We start from the raw sequence: 24,474 nt of genomic DNA, 5'->3' as shown, positions 1-24,474 counted from the left end.
GCATTTATCTCACTGAGTTTACACCTATGAAGAGTTATGTTAATTTAACATGTAGGATATCATTATAATTATTTGTTAAAATTTGGAGATTTATATTTACATTGAATTCTAATTGGAGCAATTAACTCATTTTTTAATATCACAATAGAGCCTTATTGGCAAGGGACAGAGTAGTGTGGAGTATGAGTGTTGAGGGAGGGGGCACAATGCAGGCCAGGCAGAGTAACAAAGGAGCTGAAAGGTTAAACAAAGCTTGTACTCCCAATAAATTAGGAAGATACAAGGTGGAATCTAATTCAGATTTAGAAAGCATTCGGAAAGACTCAATGGATAGAATAGATGATGAATGGCAAAGAACATCTGGCCAGGTGTCTGGAAGTGGCCCAACTAACCAGGAAATTCAACAGCATTATCATCACAGTAATGGAGAAATATTGGGAGGAATTTGTAAGATTAGTGGGTTACATACATACACACACTTTAAAACAGATCTTATTTGAAAGACTGAAGGATTCATATTCAATAACATTTCAGGATCTCTGGAGAATGTGATGCACATTTCACAAGTAGGTGCTAATTGAAATGATGTCATGAAATGTAAGACCATTGTTGTAGGACACAAACTGGCTGTTAAAAAGTACTTACAGTGTGCTCACAGAAAGGTCATTCCTGGGTTTTGTTTTATCTAAGACAACATCTTGACCAAGGAGAAGAACTCCTGTTGTTTGCTGAAGAAGGTGGGGGTTTTGCAAGTGAGAGAGTCACATGGGTTTTCTGGAGTCTCAGTTGGAGAGAGAGAGAGAGAGAGACAAGTTAACAAGCTCTCCCAGCTAGTGTGGGTGACACTGAAAAGAGACTGAACAGTCACGGCTGAAACAAGCCAGGAAGAGCTGGTTGAAACTGATGAAAAGCTCCAGAGCAGTGGACGGCTGGAAGTGCTATCGGTCTGATGTTTCTCTTGGAATAAAGGAAACAGAACGGAATTCTGTGGTGGTAGCCTGAAGAAAGAGGATACTATCTGGAAAACCCTGATGGGGCAAGTTTCATCAGCGAGACCTTGAGGTGACTAATGGTGGTATCTCAGTTGTGGAAATCCTGGAATCTCTCTCTGCAAACCCTACAAGAACCTTCCTGAGCAGTAAACATTTACCTTTCAAGCACCAAAGCCTGGTGAACTTTATACATGTTAAATTCTGTGCACAGTATAAGAATTGCCTGCACCCAGAGAACTTGGAAGAAGGAGAAGTGAGATTGAATTGTGAACCAAAGAACTTTTCTTAAATTTACACACATATTACATACACATGCACTTAGAATTAGAAGGGGGTTAATTTGGGTTAGTTAAGTATAGAGATTAGTTAAAGTTTGATTCTATTTTCATGTTTAAAGATGATTAAAAATAACTTTTGTTTTAAAAACTACTTGTCTTGGTGAATGTCTATTGCTGTTGGGTTTTGGGGTCCTTTGGGCTCGTAACATCATCAAGTCTTTTGTCATGAGCATTCTGGAGGTCAACACTAACTAGAAACTTAACTGGCCCTAAATATTTTGGGCATAAACGTAAGGCTAATTTGGATAGAATCTGAAAATGCCAGGGTAATTATAGTGCAGGATTAAATCTAATAGGGACTGGAGGGTACCTTTAGGCTGTCTGCTAAATAGTTAGAAGACCTTTCAGACAAACTCTCATGAGGAAGGGGGAAGAGGTGACTATAGCAGTCAATGCCAGGAGCTGCTTGAAGGAAGTTCATTGGCTTCAAGGTCAATGAATTTATCTTCAAATGACATATCTCACCAATATCACTCATCTCATTTACCCATCTAAACTTTTATCTATTACTGCATACCTATTGTGACATTCAGCCCAGACATAATCTTTCTGCACTGATTCAAGCCCTAAATCCACATTTTGGTTCACAAATACTACACAATGCTCTTATTTCAGCTATCAAATACCACAAAATGCCATCACATTTCTTCTCTCTCCAGCAGAGCAAGAGGTGGTACAACAGAAGATGGTAACAGTTAACCAGGAGCCAGAGGTCAAAGTCAGGTGAATGATCTTGGCCACAGGAGGAAACAGGGCCACCAATCACAGGAATAATTGTTACTGAGGATATTACCAATTGGAAGGCTCAAAACATCAAAAATGTACAAGACAAAAGTTGCATGTTACCTGCATAAAAGGCCTCAATAATATGACATTTTGCTGATTTAAATCACATTATACAAAATTTTAAAGCAAAATAGCATTTCTCTCATCCAAAGAAAGAAACAGAATTTTGGATTTGGACCAAACTTTTGTCAAAGAAATTTAAAACAAAGCAACACTATCTTAAAATTAAAGCCTAGTTACTTAGAAGCATTTTTCCATAGACACAGCAATGGAAGTCCAGAATTTTTGCCATAAAGGGGCATGTATATTTTCCTGTGAAATCAAAATTATTTAATTGTTAAACATAAAGAAAATGGAATAAAGGCAAGTCACTAGTGCCTACACAAAAGAGCTGGAGAAACTCAGCAAGTCACATAGCATCCATAGGAAGCAAAGATATACGACCATTTGGGGCCTGAGCCCTTCGTCCAGGTAAGGGCACTGACAAAAGGCTCAGGCCCAAAACAAAAATTATACACTTTTTGCTTCCTATGGACACTGCATGACCTACTGAGGTTCTCTAGCATTCTTGTGTATTAAACTGCAGTCTCAGGGTCTGCAGACTTTCCTGTTTAACTCACTATTACACAGTGGTTCTCAACCTTTATTATTCCATTCACATACCACCTTAAGTAATCCCTTACTAATCACCAAGGACTTGTGGCATCCTATGTCATAGGTGCTCTGTGGTTACTAGGGATTCCTTGAGGTGGTATGTGAGTGGAACAACGGTTGCCAACCACTTACTTGTACTAGTGCTTAAAAGGATGTTTCATCAGGGATCAGCCACAAACGAGCCTGCAGCTGACGTGGACTTTTACCCCCTCCATAAATCTTCGTCCGCGAAGCCAAGCCAAAGAAGAAGACAATACTGCCACCTACTTGTCAACTTGAAAGATTTCCTGAGCAGTCTTCAACCCAAGACAGTTTCCCAGAATCGAGGGCAAGTTGCACTGGGTTCAGTCTTGGCTCACATGGCCAAAATGGAAACAGTATGCTCTTCCATTGATGGGTCAAGAGGTGACTGATGGAGAAAGTGGACAGTTGGTCCTTCACTAACTACGTAAAGCTTTAATGTGTTCCTAAACAAAACAGAACGCTGGAAGAACTCAGTGATTAAGCAGCATCTGTGGAATAAAAGTTTAAATTGACCAAACAAGAACTGAATTTCTGAGGTGGAAAAATTGCTTGAAACAACAAGTTGGCACTTAGATCACAAATGGCATCAAAGGGCCTTGACAAATTTGAATTCAATGCAAACATTAAGAAAAACTCCCATTGGCTGTAGTTGTTACCTCGCAGAAAGAGGTTGATTGGGACCAATCATCTTGGCCCCAAGAAATCATTCTAGGGGTCATTTCAGAGACAAACCAATGCTCTATTACCTGCACCTGTTTTAACAGCTCAGCCTCTGAGCAGCTCAGAGTGAGGATGTTTGCCAATGACAACAATGGTCAATTTCATGTGCATCTCTTCCAAAAAATGCATGCATATTTACAACAAAACCTGAGCAGAGATGATGAATGGCAAAGAACATTTGGCCACAAAAGTGTCAGGAATTAACCTATTTAACCAGGATGTTCGACGCCATTAGCATTCTGGAAGTCAACACCAACTAGAAACTTAACTGGATCCAACGACAGTAGATCCAGTGGATACAAGACCAGGGCATAGGCTGGATATTCTGTGGTAGGTAATTCAATCCTCAAACATCAGTTTCCTGATGACATAAGAGGTGGCCATTCAGCTATTGAGTCTATGCTGATTCACAGGGTAATACATCCTACCACTAATTTTCTCCATGACCTAGTCCCCAACATTTCTATTAATTCCACCATCCACACGATACCATGGGAAATTTACAATGGGCATTTAATGAATCCACCCACACAGTTTTGCATATAGGATGGAACCATAGCATCAAGAAGAAATTAAGAAAATCCAAACTCTACATTGATGGCAGTCAAAGCCTTTTTACGATGGAATACTTTTCATTTACCAAGTTAAATCTAATTCCAAAGGCACTGGTCTAGCATCACCAAAACCAAAGCAGCCCTATCTATCATTGAGATCCTTCACCAATGAACTATGGTTATGAGGAAGACCATGCATTAAACACATTGGTTATTCATCTCATGCTCTTCGACAGTACATCTCAAATCTACAACTTGCAACAAATAGAGACAGTAAGTACCTGAGAGCATCAACCCTTGCACCCAACCACCACACCCCCCCACCCCCCACAACCAGATCACTCTCTATTCTGACTCAGAAATATATTGCTGTTCATTTTAAAACATATTTTATTTTAAATGTTTCCATATGTGTAATTAAAAAACTTTCAGATAGACAAATATTGATTAAATTAAAAATTACAGTGATTACATGCTGGTTTTACCCCACCCTTACCTTCCCATCCCCTCCCTCCTTGTACCCCCATCCCACTCAGAAATTGTACAAAATGAAAACATAGCTATGATATATAGTTATATAAAAAGTAGAAAAGAAAGAAAAATAGTTTCCTGGATTCCACGAAGGGTCGGTTCACACACTGGGATCCTATAGTTTTTGTACAACCATTTTGTGGGATAAGATTAACACAGGTCTTGAGGCCGGAAGTACATTTTACATATTTACCTCTAAACTTTGCGTATATTGGCTCCAAATTTATAAAATGGCAGAATATTTATTTCTTAAATTATATGTAATTTTCTCCAAAGGAATACAACTTTAAATTTCTGCATTCCATCTCTCCATACCTAAACGTCAATCCAATTTCCAGGTCTCAGCAATACACTTTCTTGCCACCGCTAATGTTGTTTTAATAAATTTCACTTGATAGAATGGTAATTTTAACTTAAGTCTTGTCCCTCTATATTTTCTAATAAAAATAAGTCTGGATTTTGATGAAATACAGTACCAATAATTTGTTCTAAAAAAATTCATAAATCCACCCAAAAAGACCTTACTTTAGAACATAACCAAGTAAAGTTTTAAAAAAATCCTCTCTTCATACTAAAACATTTATCTGATAAATCTGATTTCATTTTATTCAATTTTTGTGGCATTAAATATAATTGATGCACATAATTCTATTGAACTCATTGATACCATACATTTATGGTATCTGTCATATAATCTCGACAAAGATCTGACCACCTTTTCTCATTAATTGTAATATTTAGATCTTCCTCCCATTTCTGTCTAGATTTATGAACTCCCTCTTTAATAGTGCCTGGTTATAATAAAAGGTACATTACAGGTATGAATTTCTTAGTATTACCTTTCCTGATAAGATTTTTCAACTCACTAGAAGCATAAAATAAAACTTCGGCCCCTTCATACTCAAGTGGATTTTCTGTCAATCTTGCCTTTTCTGCCACCAAAGATAAATTCTTCTTACATTGGGTTTGAAGAAATTTAATTAACACAGATCATGGATTTTGTGTTCGAAGCAGTTTTGGTCTAAGTGCTCTTTCAATCTCTATAGTATGCTCAAAATGCTCAGCTCCCAACAATTCAAGAATTCATTCTGAAAAAAAGCCACTTAGGTCTTGTTTTTCTACACATTCTTTAAGACTTAGTATCTTGATGTTTCTCCTACTCAAATTTTCCAGTATATCCACCTTTTGCTGTAACTTCTTATTCTCCATAGTTAAAACAGTGGTAGTATCATCTACTATAGTCATTCTGTCTTCTACATGTTATAGATCTTTTTGCATTTTTTTTATTGAACCTTCTAATTTGTCCAGTTTTATCTTCATTTTGTTAACAGTCTCCAAAACTTTATTTATTTCTTCTTTTACATCTGACAGTAATTTAATATTAGATACATCTTTAGCCTTGCTCTTGGTTGAAAATTTCTCACTGCACCTCATTAGCTTCAACCAATTACTGCTATGGATTCAGCTCCCTTAGTGCTAAATCATTTTTGATTTGTGTTTTCCACTAAATTGGTTGAAACAATTTGACAGATCTTTCCACTGCATCTCTGTTTTGTGCTTCTTACTTCCTAACAGCTGTTGCATAGGTCAGCTGTCTCATCAGCCCTGATCATATGTACAGTATTTAACATCCGAAAAGCATTATTCAAATTTCCTATCATCTCTTATCTTTTACCTCTTGTAATAAGAATGATGTCAACTTTGGGGAAAAGCTAGGATTAACAATCCTTCTTCCATTGGTGATTACTCTTCCATTAGAATAATGAAATGCACCTTTAAAATTGAATTACATACTTGACCTGAATCCCTGAATTATCTGCCACTTCGTCCACTAGATCTTTTTATTTGTAGTGCATAGCCTCCACAAATTATATATTCATACTCTGTTATTCACTAAGCTGCTATTTGCCTTCTCACTCTAGCACACTCCAAACTGGGACATTTTTTGTTGATGTCCCATGCTGGTTCTCCATTCTTTAAAAATAACTGCACCATTAGGAGCTCTCAAACTTAAACTTTGGCCTTTCCTTTAGCAACGCTTTTATGATTGTTTCCAACCTTCTTCTGACATCCTTCTGTGCATTTGCATGCATGGTTTGACTGATATTCTGGACCCTCAACTCTTTTTATGATTCAAAGTTAATCAGTTGAAGAATTGGCTGTGTTTCTGCCTCCATAAATGCTGCCTGACCTGCTCACTATTTAAGCATTTTCTGCTTTTATTTCCTACTATTCTGGTATTGTATTTCTTTCTATTATTTCCGTTTAGGCCTTTTGCTCTTCCTTCCTGACCGGAAAGTGCATAACAGCATACTCTTGTTCAAACAAAGTTTCCTGACTTAATTTCCCGGTGGAATTCACTTCAAAATTTAGTGGCTTGAGGCAGAAACAATGTAATCAGAAACACTAGATATGATAGATGGACATAGAAGGAGGGATTGAAGGAACAGTCTAGGAAAAATACTAGATTTATTGGCCTTAAGTCTATTTCAATATTCCAACTAAATGCTTTTCTATTTACATGTTAATCATGGGCAACATCTGGATAGTTGAACTTTCTGTTGGAACTTGTTGACAAAAATTAGTGCTGCTTGCAATAACTGATCATCTTTCAAAATCACCCAAAACCACTGAGATAGTGACAAAATAGTACCCAGTGGAATAGATGGAAATATATTATGAAAACCAATGTGTACACAAGATTACATGGGTAGGCTCCTGAAGGCAATTCTTTAAATGTACAGTATAGCTACACAATCAAATCATTTTTCAGGTCATGGAACCCAATAATCAGAAAATATTTCAGATTATTAAATGTACACAGCCCAGGACATCACAGGCAAAACCCTCCCCACTATTGAGTACAACACTGATGAATTAAGGGATATGGGGAAAAGGCAGGTAGGTGTCGAGTCAATGATCAGATCAACCATGATTTTATTGAATGGTGGACCAGGCTCGATGGCCGACTCCTGCTCTTATTTTTTATGCCCTTAGGATGATTGCGGTTGCCCTCCAATGGCAACAACCTACACCACCCAGCACATGCTCTCTCCTCGGTGCAACCATCAGGAAAGAGGTAGAGCTGTCACAAGACTCGCACCACCAGGTTCAGGAACAGCTGCTACCCTCCACCATCAGATTCCACAACAACAAACTCAATCAGGGACTCAGTTAAGGACTCTTACTTGTGCACTTTATGGATTTTCTTTTGTTCTCTCTGTATTGCACAGCCAGTTTGTTTACATTCATTATCTGCTTACAATTCTTTTATTTGTTTACATGTTTATGCTGTGTACAGTTTAATTTTTACACGACCAATTAGTGGTAATTCTGCTGTGTCGGCAGGAAAAGGAATCTCAGGTTTGTATGTGATGCTCAGTATGTACTTTGACAATAAATCTGAAATCTGACTTATAGCGTTCAAGTTAAATGCTTTGGAGAGAGAGTGAAACAGCAAACATGGGAGAAGTAAATTAGGTACATTAAGATTGTTAAAGGACATTTTTCACAAATTGTGTACTTCAAAAGGAAGTCCGCCCTGCCTAGAATTCTTCAGTGCTATTAACTAATTGTTTCTCTTTTAAAATAAAATCTTTTTACAGAAACAAGAGGAATCAGAATGCATTTCCAATTATACAAGTCATGATTAGCCCCCACATTACCATAGTCCTTATGTAGCTACTGTACGTAATTGGTTCCCATTCTTGCTTTCAAAACCATCCAGTTTTAAATTCCAACCTTCTCTTTAATCTCCTTCATCACAGGATAACTTTGCAATGGGCTTGCTGATCATTTGTTAATTTATTTGCTCTACAAGGAGCCAAGACCCAGAGCTCATAAATTCCCCGCTGCCTTTCTACTATTTTGACTACTTTTGAAAGCTCCTTCTTTGACCAATATTTTTGATTATCTGGCTTAACTTTACCAAATTAGCTTATTTGTTTTGTTCAGTTACGATTTTGAAAAGTGCCCACATGTCTTGCTATGTTAAAGATACAATGCAATGAAAAGTTGTGGTTGCCAGGTGATGTTGAACTTCTCAGATATTGTTGCAGCTGGATTCATCCAGGTGGACTACATCATATTTCTGACTTGCTCTTGGTAATAGTGGAAAGACTTTGGAGAGTCAGGAGTTGAATCAAGTTCAGGGTTTACTCAACCTCTGGACAATTCATGCAGATATGAACATTTATGTACTTGACCTGTCAGGGTTAAAGAAAAATGTAATATTCCAACCCTATGAATATTGATGCGGGGGATATAACAATGGTAATGTAATTAAATGAGAAAGGTGGTTGGAGATTTGCTTAGAGATGGTTGTTGTTGAGGAATTCGTGACAAGAATACAATCTGTCACTCAATCATTCAAACCTTACACTTATCCAAATTGCGCTGGACACAGACATGCATTGTTTGCAAGTGGAAATGAACAACATGCAGACATTAGGAACCATCTCCACTTCTGAGCTGAAAATATCATAGATGAATCAGAAGAAGGGACTAGGTTTTTGGCACTGGGAAGAAGCATATACAAAGTAACCATGCAAGAGGCCACAATTTGATCCCCCCTCACCATGCCAGTTAAAAAAAAACTACTCAGCTAAACCTTACTTTCCAGCATTTAGTTTGTAGCTGTACAGTTCACAGCTCTTCAAGGAAAAATCCATTTTTAAAATCTACCTCTACCTTCCTTCAAGCAATGAGTTCAAGATTCACAGTACTCCCTAGATGAACCATGTTTTCCTCATCTCCCCTCTAATTGTTTTCCCACTTACTTTATATCTGCACCCATGTGTTTTTTCTCTGCAAAGGAAAAGCTGGTCTGTTTTTTTATTCTATCTTGACCCTCAATTTTATACACCTCAATAAAGCAGCACCTTAGTCTCCTGCATTTCAATGAAAATGTCCTCAACACCTTCAATCTTTCCCCATTGCTGTGTTTTAATCCAAGCAGCAACATTTTAATATGTATTCTCTCAAGTACAATCACATCTTTCCTGTAGTGTGATGACAGTACTCAAACTGCAGTATACATGCATTGTCTGCAGCTACGTATATCATCAACACCATACTCTTAGGCTTTATGTGTCAGCTAATAAAGGAGAACACCCAACATGCCTTTTCATAATTAAGTTTCATATGTCAACTGACCAGATTAGTTACATCTTCCTACACTATAAAGATATCTGTGTCACCAGGGGTGCAGTGCTAATTTTTTAGGTGCAGGAGCTCACCAAAAATGGCGACAAGGAAGTGCAGGAGCTACCCCCAAGGTGCCTGGAGCGGCCCCCTGAGGTGCTGGAGTAGAGCTCCTGTGAACTCCTGCAGCACTGCACCCCTGGGTGTCACTAACATTCATAAGACCATTTTATGTAGCATTTGCAAACTTCTGTATCATGCTCCTACATTCAAGTCTAAATCATTAAATATACATTGCCACAACACAAAGACTTATAGCGAGTCCTGTGGAACAAATCAGAAACTGTCTTCCAGATGGAGAAACACTCATCAGTTCGCCTCCTGCAAGTGAACCAGTTTTGATTTGAATTTGCCATCTTTTTGAATCCTGTCAGCTTTTACCATTTGACCTGATCTTGTCATGTCTTGCTAGAGTTTATAGAGACTTAATCAAAAACACTGTCCTGTTCAATCTTCCTTGTTACCTCCTCCAAGACTTCAAAAAAATTGCCAGACAAGACTTTCCCCTGAACAAATCCATGCCAACTCTTCTTGCTTAATCTGTGCCTTTCTATACTGTTTTTCAGAGTTGATTTCAATTCTTTTAAACCTGGTTACATTAAACTGGTCAGCAACTACTCAGTTTATCGCATCTCTATTTTTAAAGAATTATGATCCTCTTGTACCTCTATTGAAATTAGGGAGGTTTGTATAACGATGGTCAGGGCCTCCACATTCTTCTTCATGGCTTTGTTTAATTACCTTCATATATATTTAATCAGGGACTGTCAATTTAATCCTTTTTCAAAAATGTGAGACTCTGTAATTCATCCAATATTTCACATGCTTCCTCATTAACATGAGTATAGTCTCTTTTGAAAATCCATCCTCAAAGTTTTCATGAAGACCCTAACTCACTTCATCCGTCTCCATACATTGGTCATTTAAAAAAATCCTTAGTAGGCTTTTTCTCCCCCTTAATTATCCTTCTGCTCTACATAATTATAGAATATATTTGGATTTTCTTTAATTTTACATCCAGTGATTTTATTTTGCTAGCTCTAATTTCTCTTTTAATATTTCTGTAATACCTTCTATACTCTTTTATGCTTTCAGCTATACCTGCATTACATTTTCTGTCTGACTTAAAGCCTCCAAATTTGTTCTTATCTTACCCTCTATGCAACTTACATCTGGTGAATATATATTTTGGCAATCCTATCCTTTAAATTGTGGGAATGTGTTTATCAAAGGAGATGACTGAGGACTTCAGGAGAACAAAGGTTAATAATTTTCCATTACACTTCAATGGTTCTGTTGTGGAGGGATCCTTGATGTGCACAGAAAAGATGACCTATCCTGGACTCATAACACATCCTCATCTGTCAGGAAGGTGCAACTTCTGAAGGAGGTTGAGGATGGCAAGGCTATTGGCCCCCATCCTGACAAACTTTTCCAGGAGCACAAATGATTGTGTCTGGTAGCATCATGGCATGGATTGGTGACCACAAAGCATCGGTTTGGAAGTTAATACAGAGGATCATCAAAATGGCCGAGGAAATCACGAGGGTCACCCTTTCTGCTATTTATGACATTTACCAGGAGAGTAGCTTAAATAGGGCTCATAGAATTATAGAGTATCCTTCCATCCATCACACAGTATCACTGACCCACTACTATCAAGGAGGTGGCATGAGAGCATCAAAATCAGGACTGCAAGGCTGGGAAATAGCTTCTTCCTACAGGCTATGCGATTGATGAATATACAATCTCAAATATATTTATATAAAATTAGATGTTTATGTATATATTTGATAATTATGTGCTGTGTATTGTGTGAGTATGTGAATGCACTGTGGTCCAGAATATCGCTGTTTTTTCGGGTTGTATTTGTACAGTCAGATAATAATAAACTTGAACTGTGGCAACTACCACCTAAGCTCTCTCTCATCTGATATCACTTCTACTGTAGAAGTCCAAAAATCTGGATGCCAGAAATCTTGACCACCTGAGAATCCAGACTTTTTGAAAACTCTCAAATTTTAAAAATTAGTGGGCTTTTAATGTACAGTTCTATCTTTATTTTTCTTTAAAACTGCTAGTTTTGATAAATGAAGCATGCTAATGAATAAACATTCAAAATTTACCTGTTTATCTCTTCCTTATTCTTCCTTAAATTTGAATTTAAAAGTATTGCCCGAAAATCCAGAAAATCCAAAAATTCAGACCGACCCAATTCCCGAGCAGTCCAGATTTTCGGACTTTACTGTACTTGTTTGGCTTCACTCCTCAAAACTAAACCTACTCATTTTTCTGCACTTGCTACTTACTGGCTATAAAAAAAATTCTCATGAATACAAGTTAGTTACAGAACATTTCCGATTATCTGGAAACTGATTATTGAAATTCTCGAATATCCAAAAAATATTTTGGCTAAGACACAATGTCGCAGTTTGAAAAAAGTTGAATTTTTTTTTTACCCACCGTGCTCAAGTGGGGTTAGCGCAATTTTAAATCAACAGAGCTCTCGTGCACTAGTCAAAGATACAGATGCAAGGGCAAGATTTTACTCAACTGCTCAAGTAGGGTTCTGAAGCCATTAGAATCAATAGAGCTCTCGTGTACAGTATTGTTCAAAGATACAGATCAGGTGAGGGTCTGTCGTGCTGTTAGTATAATTTTGAATCAATGTAGCTCTCATGTACAGTTCAAAGATACAGCTCTGTTTGTGGCTGCAGTTTGTAAGCTGAGATTATGTTGTTTTTTTGGTAAGAATTAAACATTATTTCATGCTTTTTGTTATTTGTTGTTGTTTAACCGTGGATACAAGTGTTGTGCTGATGCTACTGGTCAGCTTAAAGAAATTTCTCAATTATCCGAAAAATTCGGATAGCTGAGGTAGGTCAGGACCCAAGCATTTTGTAAAATTGAAAACGTACTGTATTTTGTGCCTTCTGCATCTTACACACTGACTGTATCTTCGTTAAAACCAAAGCAATTGAAATGCGCCTGTCAGAAATGTACCAACGAATATACCCTTCTCCCTTGCTTGGATTGTTGAGAGATTTACAGTAAACTCCCCAACACAATGATTGTTCCTTTTCCCTTCTGTTGTTTAATCCACATTAGCCCTGATTTTTCTTACATTACCTTCTCCCATCATTGTGACTTTTTTCTCGAAGCAACATCCTCTACGAATGTCCAGACACTGAAAAGATGGATCACCCACAACCACAAAACACCTTGCTTTGCGTAAGCCATGACTGCAGTTTTCCCCAAATCACTCTCAAATTAAATTTCATTCATTCTTCTCGGACTAACACTTCAAATGTTCTCTTGATGCCAAGGGTAGTCATTTTCAAAATGTCTTGGGAACTGATCTTAAAAAAAAGACCAATGAGGTCAGGAATAAAGCAGTTGCAACAGAACACAAATGAGCATCAGGTGGAAAGTTATTAATGAATTAGTGCCACATCAACAACATTTTTCATTGCTTTCATGATGTCTGCAAGCAGCACGAATGCATGGTCACTGGCCCAATTGGATTTCATCTGCCTTTTATGTGTAACTATGGCCAGGCAATCTTTCAGTGTCATGGGAATAAATTCTTTGGAGATGCAGCAAATTCTGGAGCACATCTTCAGTCCTGCAGTGACATGTTTGGGACTCATTGTTTTGAAAACTACAGTGTGCTCACACATCCCTTGATATTGTATCACAAATTGAGAGGTTTGGCTTCTGATAACAAGGACGTCACGAGGAAGTCCTTGAAACCTCTGGCTAAAAGTGTGGCATTTGCTCCAGCTTCATTTTGCCTTTCTTCTTGACTACCTCATTATTGAGAAAAGGGATATTCATGGAGGCTCATCCACATCTTAGTCGTTTAATGTTAATCATTCTTCTTGGATATGACAAGGTAGCAGAGCTTGTCCTATTCATTGGATGCAGAATTATTTACATCTATTTCTAGTGGGCTACTTCTACCTTCCAAGTAACCTTAGCTTATAGCTTAAACATTTAATACTTAAAAATTAAAGAGACATCACCTGACATGCTTTTCCAAATTACACTGTACTGGCATTGATCACATTGCTGAATGGTAAAGTGAGGAAGATGTCTGTTTTGAAGGTTACACATTCAAACAAATGCAATTGTGTTGCAGTAACGTCTATAGCTCATGATGCCTTGTGAATGGGCTGTTGTGCATTAATAGATTGGTTCCAAATCAACAATATTTAGAATGGGTATACCACTACACAACCTGCAACAAATCCTCAGTATAAAGACAAGACTTCAAATCACAACAATTTTGACATGCTTGCTAATACCAGAGTTTGACAGACGTATCTACAATAGGCAGCAAGATTTGTTCTTTTTTTTTTTAGAAGCAACACTTCATCAACTTTGAGTATTTTTAGAGGTAATCTATCACACTTAGAATTCCTATTTTTTTAAAAATTAGACATACAGCACGGTAACAGGCCATTTCAGCCCATGAATCCATGCCACTCAATTTACACCCAATCAACCTACACCTCCAATACATTTTGAAGGGTAGGAGGAAAGTGGAGTTGGAGGGAAAACCCATGCAGACATGGGGAGAATGTACAAACTCCTTACTGACAATGTAAAGGCATTGTAAAGGCAGTCGCTGACAATGTAAAGGCATTGTGTGCCAGCAGCTGCACCAACCCTCCATTGGTTTTTTTTCCCCCCATGATGTAAAATCTTTTCTTCAATTGCAATTTTCAATCCTTTCTTTCTACTTATATTTTCTTCAGGAAGACCCCTGCATTCATTTCAATCAAGTTTTTTACTGGTGCACATCTGCCCAACTGAAAACATAAACTAGAGTTATCCCCAACAGCCCCTTTACAGAATGGCCTCTGGCACATTTTAGAGATCCAGTAAGAGTTAAGCCCATTCTTCGTACTGATTTCACTGAAGTGTCCAGGTTCAGGCACAGAATTCTGCTTTGCAATCTTCGTTTCTGACAAAGCCGTGATAACACTGGACCAACATAACATTGGGCATACTTCTGCAGCCATATGATGTTGGAAGTTGACGTTGTATAAAATTGTTGTTTTTGCTTTGAAGTCCAAAATTAGTTCCTTTTTTTCCCCACCGATAGAATCTTCATCAGTAATACCTCCACCAAAATATCTTAACCAGTACTACAAAAGACAATCTCAAGCTTCCATCCTTTCTCTATTTATTGAGGAACACAACATGGGGCTCCCAATTTCTGGGTAGTTCTTTGTCAGTTCTCCGTAAAGTAATGCATTGCAATTTGAACAGGAACAATGAAACCACATTTATTTGGGGGGGGAAATCTATATCAGACCAATCAAGCCCTCAGAGTTAGTCATTTGATTGCATAAATTTTAATCATGCCAATTATTCAGCATTAAATCTCATTGTTGTAAACTGCTGACTGTTTCTTGCACAGTAACACTCTGCACTTGGTTTATGGATGATACTTACAGTTCAATAGCTTTATTCCACATGATGACATATCCCGATAGGACAAAAGATTCGATATTTACAATGTACATGTTTCCTCGCTCCGTACCCACGTATAACCATTTACTCTGGAAAGGGAGATGGCAGCAGGTAATCCTGGTTTAAAAAAAAAGTTATAACATTCAATATTTTCCAAAGAAAACCTAGATAGTTTCTTAAATTCAACAAGAAGTAAACATCCAGGTGAGAAGCAAAATTTCACTTGAAATTCAATAGCAATACTACCAATCATTTAGCAAATAATAAAAACAACTTTTTTGTGACAATGCACTTGAGAAATGAGAAAACCAGGATGAATGCTTGGCATTGTTCAAATGCAACAGATAGAAAGATGCAGCAAGTCCTGGGTGAGAAGGAGGAGAATAAGAATAAGGTGCAATAACAAGGGGGGAGAATTAACTAGAGAAAGAAAAAGCAGGAAAGAAAAGGGAAAGAGGAGGTTAAAAAAGGAGAGTGAAAGAGAGGAAAATAAAGGGGAAGAAGGAAAATGGAGATGGAAGTAAAAAGATGGTAGCTCATGGGAGCAAATAGAAAGGGGACAGAGAGGGAGAGAGAGAGATGATGATGACAGAGTACATGAAAAAGAATATTGGTTAATCCTTTGTAAACACCATAATGGTGCAAGGAGATTTTTTTGGATTAGGAGATTGAATTCCAACAATCTGAGCGACGTTTACAAGTCAGAAAGACAGGGGTGTATGGGGGGTGGAGGGGGGGGGGGAGGTGGGTGGAGGGAAAGAAGATTTGCTCTACTGAGGCAATATGAACTCTAGCAAAGAATATCAGCAGCTGAGAAGGACTGTCTTAAAAAAAACTTAGGACCTGCTCCATCAAGGGAATTAGGCATCACATTAATTGCAATTACTATTTCATCTAAGAGAAGAGGCAGCAATGGGGTTTTCAGTACATTCATTTCAGAATGCATAATAAACTATTTCAGTCTGTTGAGATTACCACAACACAAATGATCTTAATCATTGGTTTATTGATATATCTTGAAAATACTTGGCATTCAAAAAATTATAGAACATTTAATCTTACTGACGAAACATTAATTGTCTTTACTTGCTATGGATACTGCCTGACCTTCTGAGTTTCTCCAGCATTTTAGGGCACTGCACACTTCATCTGACAGCTTATAAGAGATCCATATAATTATTTCATTAGAAGGTAATGGAGAACTGTAATTTTTCACTGAGTGTAACTTTACTTCAATGTACCTTCTGAGGTATTTTGATCTCTAGTGGACTTCTATTTTAAAAATAGTTCATTTGTAAAACCTTTCCCTATTTTTATGGCTTCAAAGATATCAATGAAAGCTATCTTTGGAAGATACTCTTAAAAGAACAATCCCAGTTTCTCCAATGTCCCGCCTAACTGAAATCACTTTTTCCTATCAAATAAATAAACCATTCGATTAATCTCTCCAAAGTTTTGACATCCTCTGTTATTGTTGTTCAATTATGCATTTCAACTGTAAAACGGTGAAGCTTTTGGCAACTGTGGTGGTCCACCACTGGCCTACTGCAGGGGGCAACCTCTATACCTGCAGAAAAGCATGGGGACAAGACAACACTTGGCCGGCTGTCAATCAGCCAACTTGAATAGACCAACCTCCACCCGGTCGGATGTCAATCACCCTCTGGGTTATAAGCCTGAGCCGGCCCTTCGAAGTCACTCTCAGAGTTTACAGCCAGCACACTCTCACAGCTGCCTTGTGGAGGTTTACATTGAATAAAGCCTGTTGTACAGTCTTTTGGTTTTGTGTGTTTGCTTCTGACTGATAGCGCACCACAGCAACATTGCAGGAAAGTGCGACAGGAACTTTTGGTCAACTGAGGAAAGCCACTCGCTCTGCTGGCCTATTTTCAACAGAAGTACAAGGGAATTTTCTGTGCTTTAAAATACCTCTGCTTTTCTTGAATTGTTTTCTTGGTTTCGATTTCCTACTTTGATATAATGTTTCTGTTCTATGAAAAGTATCATTATCCACAAAATAACAAAAGAGAATTTTAAGTACACCTTACTATTCTTATGACAAAGAATCTTCGGAGATTCTGAGTGCTTCATTAATTATTACTTGTTTGCTTTTTTTGAAATGCAATGTAATATTATTTTGCATTACTTAAGATAACAATATCATAATTTAAACCAAATCTATAAGAAAAACCTAGAAACAATTTTTAAGAGAAATTAATCAACTCTGTAAGCACTGAAAGTCTACAAAAGGGCTCAATCCCAACATGGGATTAATTATAAACCATACATGTTAAAGATATTTAGAAATACTCAATGAGAGCGACATCTTTGACAGTTGGTGAGACTGAGAACAGTGGACGTACTAAAGCAGCAGCAATAGAAATTCACCAAGACCATGGAATTTTCAAAAACAAGTTTTATTATTAATTATTAATAACACTTCTTACTTAACTCTAAACTTAATTCTAACTTAACCCCACTAAGCACAAATGTGTATATGTGTGCATGTGTGTGGCAAAACTAAAACCATTCCAGTCCAGGCATAATTCTGAAGAGATGATTTTAAAGTTCAGTCAGTTTTGTTTTGAAATTCAGATTCTTTAAATTGTTGCTCAACAGCAATTATGAAGTAGGTATGAGGCATCAGACTACTGAAAACTCATGAATGTCTTGTAGTTTTCAGAGAATTGTTTCTTCATCCAAATAATTACCCCCTCTTGCATGGAGGTTACAGTACTTGTTTTCTTCCACGATGAATTCACAAACCCAGGCAAGGGTTACACAAAGTGCCCATGTAGAAATAAACGCGGCAAGATTGCCCCCTCTCTCCCTCTCTCTTAAATAGGCAGTTAGAAGTGGTCATTCTCTTTCAATAACTACTTATTTTGTGTTCTCCTTTCGCCAGGAGTAACAAGTAAGAGTACCTTTCTGGTTACTATATCTTCAATCACGTCTTACATACAGGATGGCCAAGCAACAACAACTGGTCTCAAAATGTCTGTGTTTTCAGCAATATCTTCCCTCAAAGTGTCTTTAATCATGTGACATGACATAATTACTGTGTTTGAAGTTTAAATTCGAATGGTTTGTGAGTGGATACGACTCCGATCCGTCTGCTGAGCCATAGCCAGCAGAATGTACACAGCCTGCTCCTGAACAAACATCTATTGTTTGGAGGTTCTCAATGGAAAAGGGTCATAAGGACCTTTATGACTGTTTACAGCTTGGAACTAACAGTCACCCTTTCTCTTTAAGCAAACAGGCATCCAGCAGAATAATGACTAAGCAGACCTTTCCACTTCCAAAATGGTTTCTCTCGGAGGACAATTATGTGTCTGTGTGTGACCCTGTATCCAAACCCACAAAATATGTATGCTATAACTTAAGATTAATATTAACACAATTATAAAACTAGTACCAAAAGCTGATGAGGAGGGGTCTTGGTACCAGCTGAACCCAGCAGAACTGGGGTTGGGACACCCCAAGATGTAGCCAACATCCTAAATAAGATGGAAACATTGTGCACTTGTTTTACGAATGCTCAGAGTAATTGTGGAAGATTTAATGGAATGAATGAGTCAAGTGGAGGCTGAGCTGGACAAAACAAAAGACAGGCTAAAGGGTCAAGATGAAAAAGCAAAACATGGGACACAGACAGAAAAGGATTGATGGACAAGATCAATCATATGGAAAATTCCAGCAACATAAGAATCATTGGACTGAGAGAAGGAATCGAGAGGAAAGTCCTGATGAGCTTCTTTGAAATGTGGATCCCACAAATGCTGGGGCAAAAAAAGTTAAACACAAAGCTGCAAATTGAAAGGGCTCACTGGGCCCTGGGACCCAAAAGAACCGGCGAACAGCCGGTTAAATTATAACCAATAATCAGATGTCAGCGGTATTCCCCTTGAGTACACTGAGTAGACAGGGATGCCCCCTGTCTCTAGCGCTTTTTATTTTAGCGATTGAACTGCTGACAGATAATAAGAAGGGATTGGATATAAAAGGCTTAAAAATTTTCGTCCTTTTTGGTATATTTCATATTCAAAATGTGTCAATGGCATTCATTATCTTGCTTTTGTCCATATTTATTCTATACCATATATTCTTCCATATTTTTCTAGTGTCAATAATTAGCTCCTTGGTTTTGGTGACATTAAGTTTATTGTTATATAGAGAATTTAAGTTAAAAAGACTTAAGTTAAAATGTGATGATTAATCATAAACAGGGAAGCCAGAACGGACAGGGAGTTTACTAGCAGTCAAGGACAAAAGGATCTGCTGAATATGTTTTTTTAAACCTATCTTTTCATGGTCATAGTGAGAGACATGCAGGAGACAAAGGATTGATAAGAAGGGTGAGAAACAGAATTTAGTGTATGTAGAGTTCACAGCGTACGTAACGAACGTGATAATTAATAATGCAGTTATACTTAGAATGTTTTTGTAATACTAACCAATTAAAACAGTATTAATAAGAAGGGGAAGGGCAAATAATAAGGGTATAAAAATCAATGCACTGTATGTATCGGGGCTTAACTGGTGAGAAACCAGTTGAGTCCAACTCTGCAGACTTGTAAATAAAGCTTGTCGTGTCATCAGTTTTAAAGAGACTCATGTGTGAGAAGTTTTATTTCTGACAAATGGGGGCTCGTCCGGGATCTACACTCCGGCCGTGAGGGGAGGCGAGAAGAGGGACATCGGAGGCGGTGCACCCCGCTGAGTTCAGCGGCTCCTAGTCCCTTGCTCGTCGCTTCGGGCGGCTTGAGCGAGTGGTATCCAGACAGGGTGACACGACAAGACGGAGAGGAGAAGGGTGACGGTTCAATCCCCGGGAAGACACCAGTAAGTGACGACTTACGATTGTGGTGTGGGGATTGGGTAACAGGTGTAACGGGATACACCTGTTTGGATAAAAACCTAACGGAATAGATTAAGTATAGATCTTTTGTCGTGGTGTGAGGACCCTGTCGCGGGACTCTAGGATAGACCCCAGGGAAACCTCGGCGGTAACCGAAGGAGGGACAGCACCTCCGACGAAGTGCCGAGAAGAGAGGGGTCAACCCCAGGAAAACCTCAGCGGTAACCGAAGGAGGGACAGCACCTCCGACGAGGCGTCTGAGAGGAAGGGAGTAGGGTCCAGAACGAGAGGGTCCTCAGCAACGATAAACAGATCTAGGTGGGAAAATGGGAGGATCAAAATCTAAGGGCTCGTCTGAAAATTCAGGACAATTCCTGGGAGTACCCCTTGACAGCCCTTTGGGGAGAATGTTTGAAAATTGGGATAGTAAAAGATATCGGGACAAAAACAAGAAAAAGATGGTCCAATATTGTCTCCTTTGGTCAAAACAGCCTATTAAAGGTTCCTCGGTCTGGTGGCCGAAATTTGGATCTGATGAGGATTGGGTTAGACAAGCATTAAACATATATGTAAATTCGAGACCAAAGGTGAATCAAGAAGAGTCAGCATATGCATTTTGTTGGGTTCCCTGGCCAGGATCCTTAACAGAATGTTTTAAATTGAGGGTAGCAGGAGAAAAGAAATGGGAACCTCTGGACAACCTTCCCCCTCCTTATATTCCCCCGGTGCCTACTGCGCCCGAGGAAAGCTTATTACCGGAGGGGAAAGGTGATGAATCTGATTGCCCCGAAGGGGGCCGGGGAAAAAAAGATGAATTAAGGGAGTCGGACCCTAAACTTCCACCGGTAAACCGACCCTGGACAAGATCCCAGACTGGTCCAGGACCATCAAAGTTTTCAATAAACCTAAATCCCCTGAGAGAAGTTCCTATGGGAGGACCGGGAGGGGGAACGGGATATGTGAATGTTCCCCTAACTAGTACAGAGGTGCGGGGATTTAAGATAGAAATGAAAAAGTTATTAGAAGATCCTATAGGACTGGCTGAACAGCTCGACCAATTCCTGGGACCAAACACATATACGTGGGAAGAGATGCAGGCAATAATGGGAACATTATTTTCACCCCAGGAGAGGCAAATGATTCGACGGGCTGCCCTCCTCATGTGGGAATATGAACAACCTGGGGACCCTAGACCCCATGAACAAAAATATCCCTTAAATGAACCCAGGTGGGACAAACGAACACCCGAGGGATTGGCAAGTATGAGACAATATAGAGAGTGGACAATTAAAGGGATACGGGAGGCTGTGCCAAAGGGTCACAATTTTACCAAGGCATTTGGGAACCACCAGGGGAAAGACGAGTCCCCTACTGATTTTTTGGAGAGGGTGAGAAAGAATGTCCAACAGTATGCTGGCGTGGACCCTAGTACACCAATGGGTGAACAGCTTATTCGAATTGAATTTGTTTCCAAATCATGGCAGGACATTAGAAAGAAACTAGAAAAGGAGGAGGACTGGAGTGAAAAACCCCTAAGTGACCTGTTAAAAAAGGCACAAAAAGTATATGTGCAGAGAGAAGAAGAAGATCAAAAGAGGGCGACAAAGGTTATGGTACAGACTATCCGACAGATGAATGCTGAATCCAGAGGGGAAAGAAAACAAAACCTTCCTCTAAACAATCCAAGATATCCAAGAGAGGGAAGACCCCGGAGGTTCGTTAAGTGCTATTACTGCAATGAGGAAGGACACTTTAAGAGGGAATGCCCCCGATACAAGAGGGAATTGCGTGCCCTCGAACTTATGGAAGAAGATTAGGGGTGTCAGGGGTTCCAAATGTTAGGGACCAAATATAAGAGGGAACCCCTGGTAAAACTAAAAATTGGTCCCAAGGGAGAAGAGGTGGTGTTTATGGTGGACACAGGAGCGGAACAAAGTAGTGTAATAACTGTGCCAATCGGAACTGAGCCTGTAAAAAGTAATTTAACAATTTCTGGGATAGAAGGGGCTCCCAGAATGGTATCAATAATTCCCCAAGTAACAGTGAAACTGGAAGAAAGAGAAGGGGTACAAGACCTCTTGTTATTACCGTCGGCTGGATTTAACCTCCTAGGAAGGGACTTACAGGCTCTCCTAGGTTTGGGTGCTCTCCCTGTGGACGGAGAAGTGCGAGTCCACCTCTGCGCTTTAAAGGAAGAGGATGAACGGCAGATTGACGAGAGAGTCTGGTATAAGGAGGGAAATCGAGGAGGTCTGGACATCCCACCTTTACATGTCACATTAATACCAGGTCATCAGCCGGTAAGGAAACGTCAGTATCCTATTTCTTTGGAAGGGAGAAAAGGGCTACAGCCGGTAATTGAGACTTTAATACGAGACGGACTATTAGAAGAATGCATGTCACCTTATAACACCCCTATACTCCCAGTGAAAAAGTCAGATGGATCCTGGGGTTATCGTACTCCTATATATATGTTAAATCGTATAATTCGCTTACAAGCAGTCCTTGAAATTGTTACAAATCAAACAGCTATAGCCCTGCAATTACTTGCATCCCAGCAAGGTCAAATGCGCTCTGCTATATATCAGAACCGTCTAGCCCTAGACTATCTCCTAGCCATGGAAGGAGGTGTATGTGGCAAGCTTAATTTGACTAACTGCTGCTTACAGATTGATGATAATGGAAAAGCCGTTCGTAAAATCGCTGATAATATTCGTACATTGTCCCATGTACCGGTTCAAACCTGGCTTCCCTTCTGGAGTACAGTTGAGGGGTGTCCCACCTTGGGGGAATGGGAGACCCTGTAAGACTTTTATTTCAGCGTGAGATTAATGTATCATAAAACATTTCTCTTCCCTAGCTTAGAATCCCCATTCATATCTATACATATATTCAACACATTTTAAAGAGAGAAAGGGGTGGATTGTTATATAGAGAATTTAAGTTAAAAAGACTTAAGTTAAAATGTGATGATTAATCATAAACAGGGAAGCCAGAACGGACAGGGAGTTTACTAGCAGTCAAGGACAAAAGGATCTGCTGAATATGTTTTTTTAAACCTATCTTTTCATGGTCATAGTGAGAGACATGCAGGAGACAAAGGATTGATAAGAAGGGTGAGAAACAGAATTTAGTGTATGTAGAGTTCACAGCGTACGTAACGAACGTGATAATTAATAATGCAGTTATACTTAGAATGTTTTTGTAATACTAACCAATTAAAACAGTATTAATAAGAAGGGGAAGGGCAAATAATAAGGGTATAAAAATCAATGCACTGTATGTATCGGGGCTTAACTGGTGAGAAACCAGTTGAGTCCAACTCTGCAGACTTGTAAATAAAGCTTGTCGTGTCATCAGTTTTAAAGAGACTCATGTGTGAGAAGTTTTATTTCTGACATATTTCATATTCAAAATGTGTCAATGGCATTCATTATCTTGCTTTTGTCCATATTTATTCTATACCATATATTCTTCCATATTTTTCTAGTGTCAATAATTAGCTCCTTGGTTTTGGTGACATTAAGTTCATGGCTGTTAGTGGTGCATCATTTAGCCAAGTTTTCAACCTCCCTCCGCTATGCTAACTCATCACCCCTTTTTAGACTACCATAGTATCATCAGCGAATTGGTAGATGGTGTTGCTGTCATACTGAGGGTGGCAGGTTAAATGGCCAATATAAATTGCCTCCAGTGTGTCGGTAAGGAGTAGTATCTGTGGAAGAATTGATGGGAATGTGTAGAATTTAACATGAAGAAAAAATTATTGGGGGAAGGGGATTAGTCTGTGAACTGGCAGAGGAGGAGCTATGAACTCATGTTACAAGGAAATATGCTTTAAATTCACATATATTTAAAGTATCTATGCTATTACAAGCTCCCATTTCATTTAGTGTGAGTATCACTTTAAGGGCTAGTACCAGCTGCAACCATACACAGCTGTGGAGAGACTGGGTGGCAACATCTAGTACAGGCTGTACCCAAAGTTGATTCTCTCTGGAAGAAGATAAATAATTTTGTTGCTTTATCTAGGGAGACAGGTGGTGAGAAAGTCATATGGGTGAAACACTGAAGAAATAGCACTCATTATAGACCACCTGCCACCTCAATTTGGCTGATTCTCCCTGTCAGGGGAATTATTGAACCGCACTGTGACCAAAGGAAAGGTCACTTTGATTGAACTGTACCTAGATTTTGGAAACAGAAGAATTGCTGCATCGGATTGTGACCAAAGTAATTTTGACTGACCCATACCTGGGTTTTGGAAGCATCATGGAAGTCACACGTTTTGTTTCCCCTACACAAGAAAAAGGGGAGTTATGACAACTGTT

The 24,474-nt window shown here is 38.8% G+C and overlaps 1 protein-coding gene across 7 annotated transcripts in view; it reads right to left on the bottom strand.

Annotated features, from left to right (window-relative positions):
- LOC138738384 (syntaxin-binding protein 5-like) overlaps positions 1-24,474 on the bottom strand; it is a 267,977-nt gene that overhangs the window by 150,522 nt on the left and 92,981 nt on the right. For 6 of the 7 annotated variants that reach the window (XM_069888457.1, XM_069888459.1, XM_069888460.1 and 3 more), the window contains one exon: positions 15,265-15,399. In XM_069888457.1, coding sequence (XP_069744558.1) covers positions 15,265-15,399 — 135 coding nt within the window. Of the gene's footprint in view, positions 1-15,264; positions 15,400-18,206; positions 18,436-24,474 lie in introns of those variants that run through there. The other variant, XM_069888462.1, reaches the window with a different exon arrangement.

This window comes from Narcine bancroftii, chromosome 7 (genome assembly GCF_036971445.1).
Source record: "Narcine bancroftii isolate sNarBan1 chromosome 7, sNarBan1.hap1, whole genome shotgun sequence".
Lineage (NCBI taxonomy): Eukaryota > Metazoa > Chordata > Chondrichthyes > Torpediniformes > Narcinidae > Narcine > Narcine bancroftii.
This window is presented reverse-complemented; position numbering and strand designations above follow the sequence as displayed.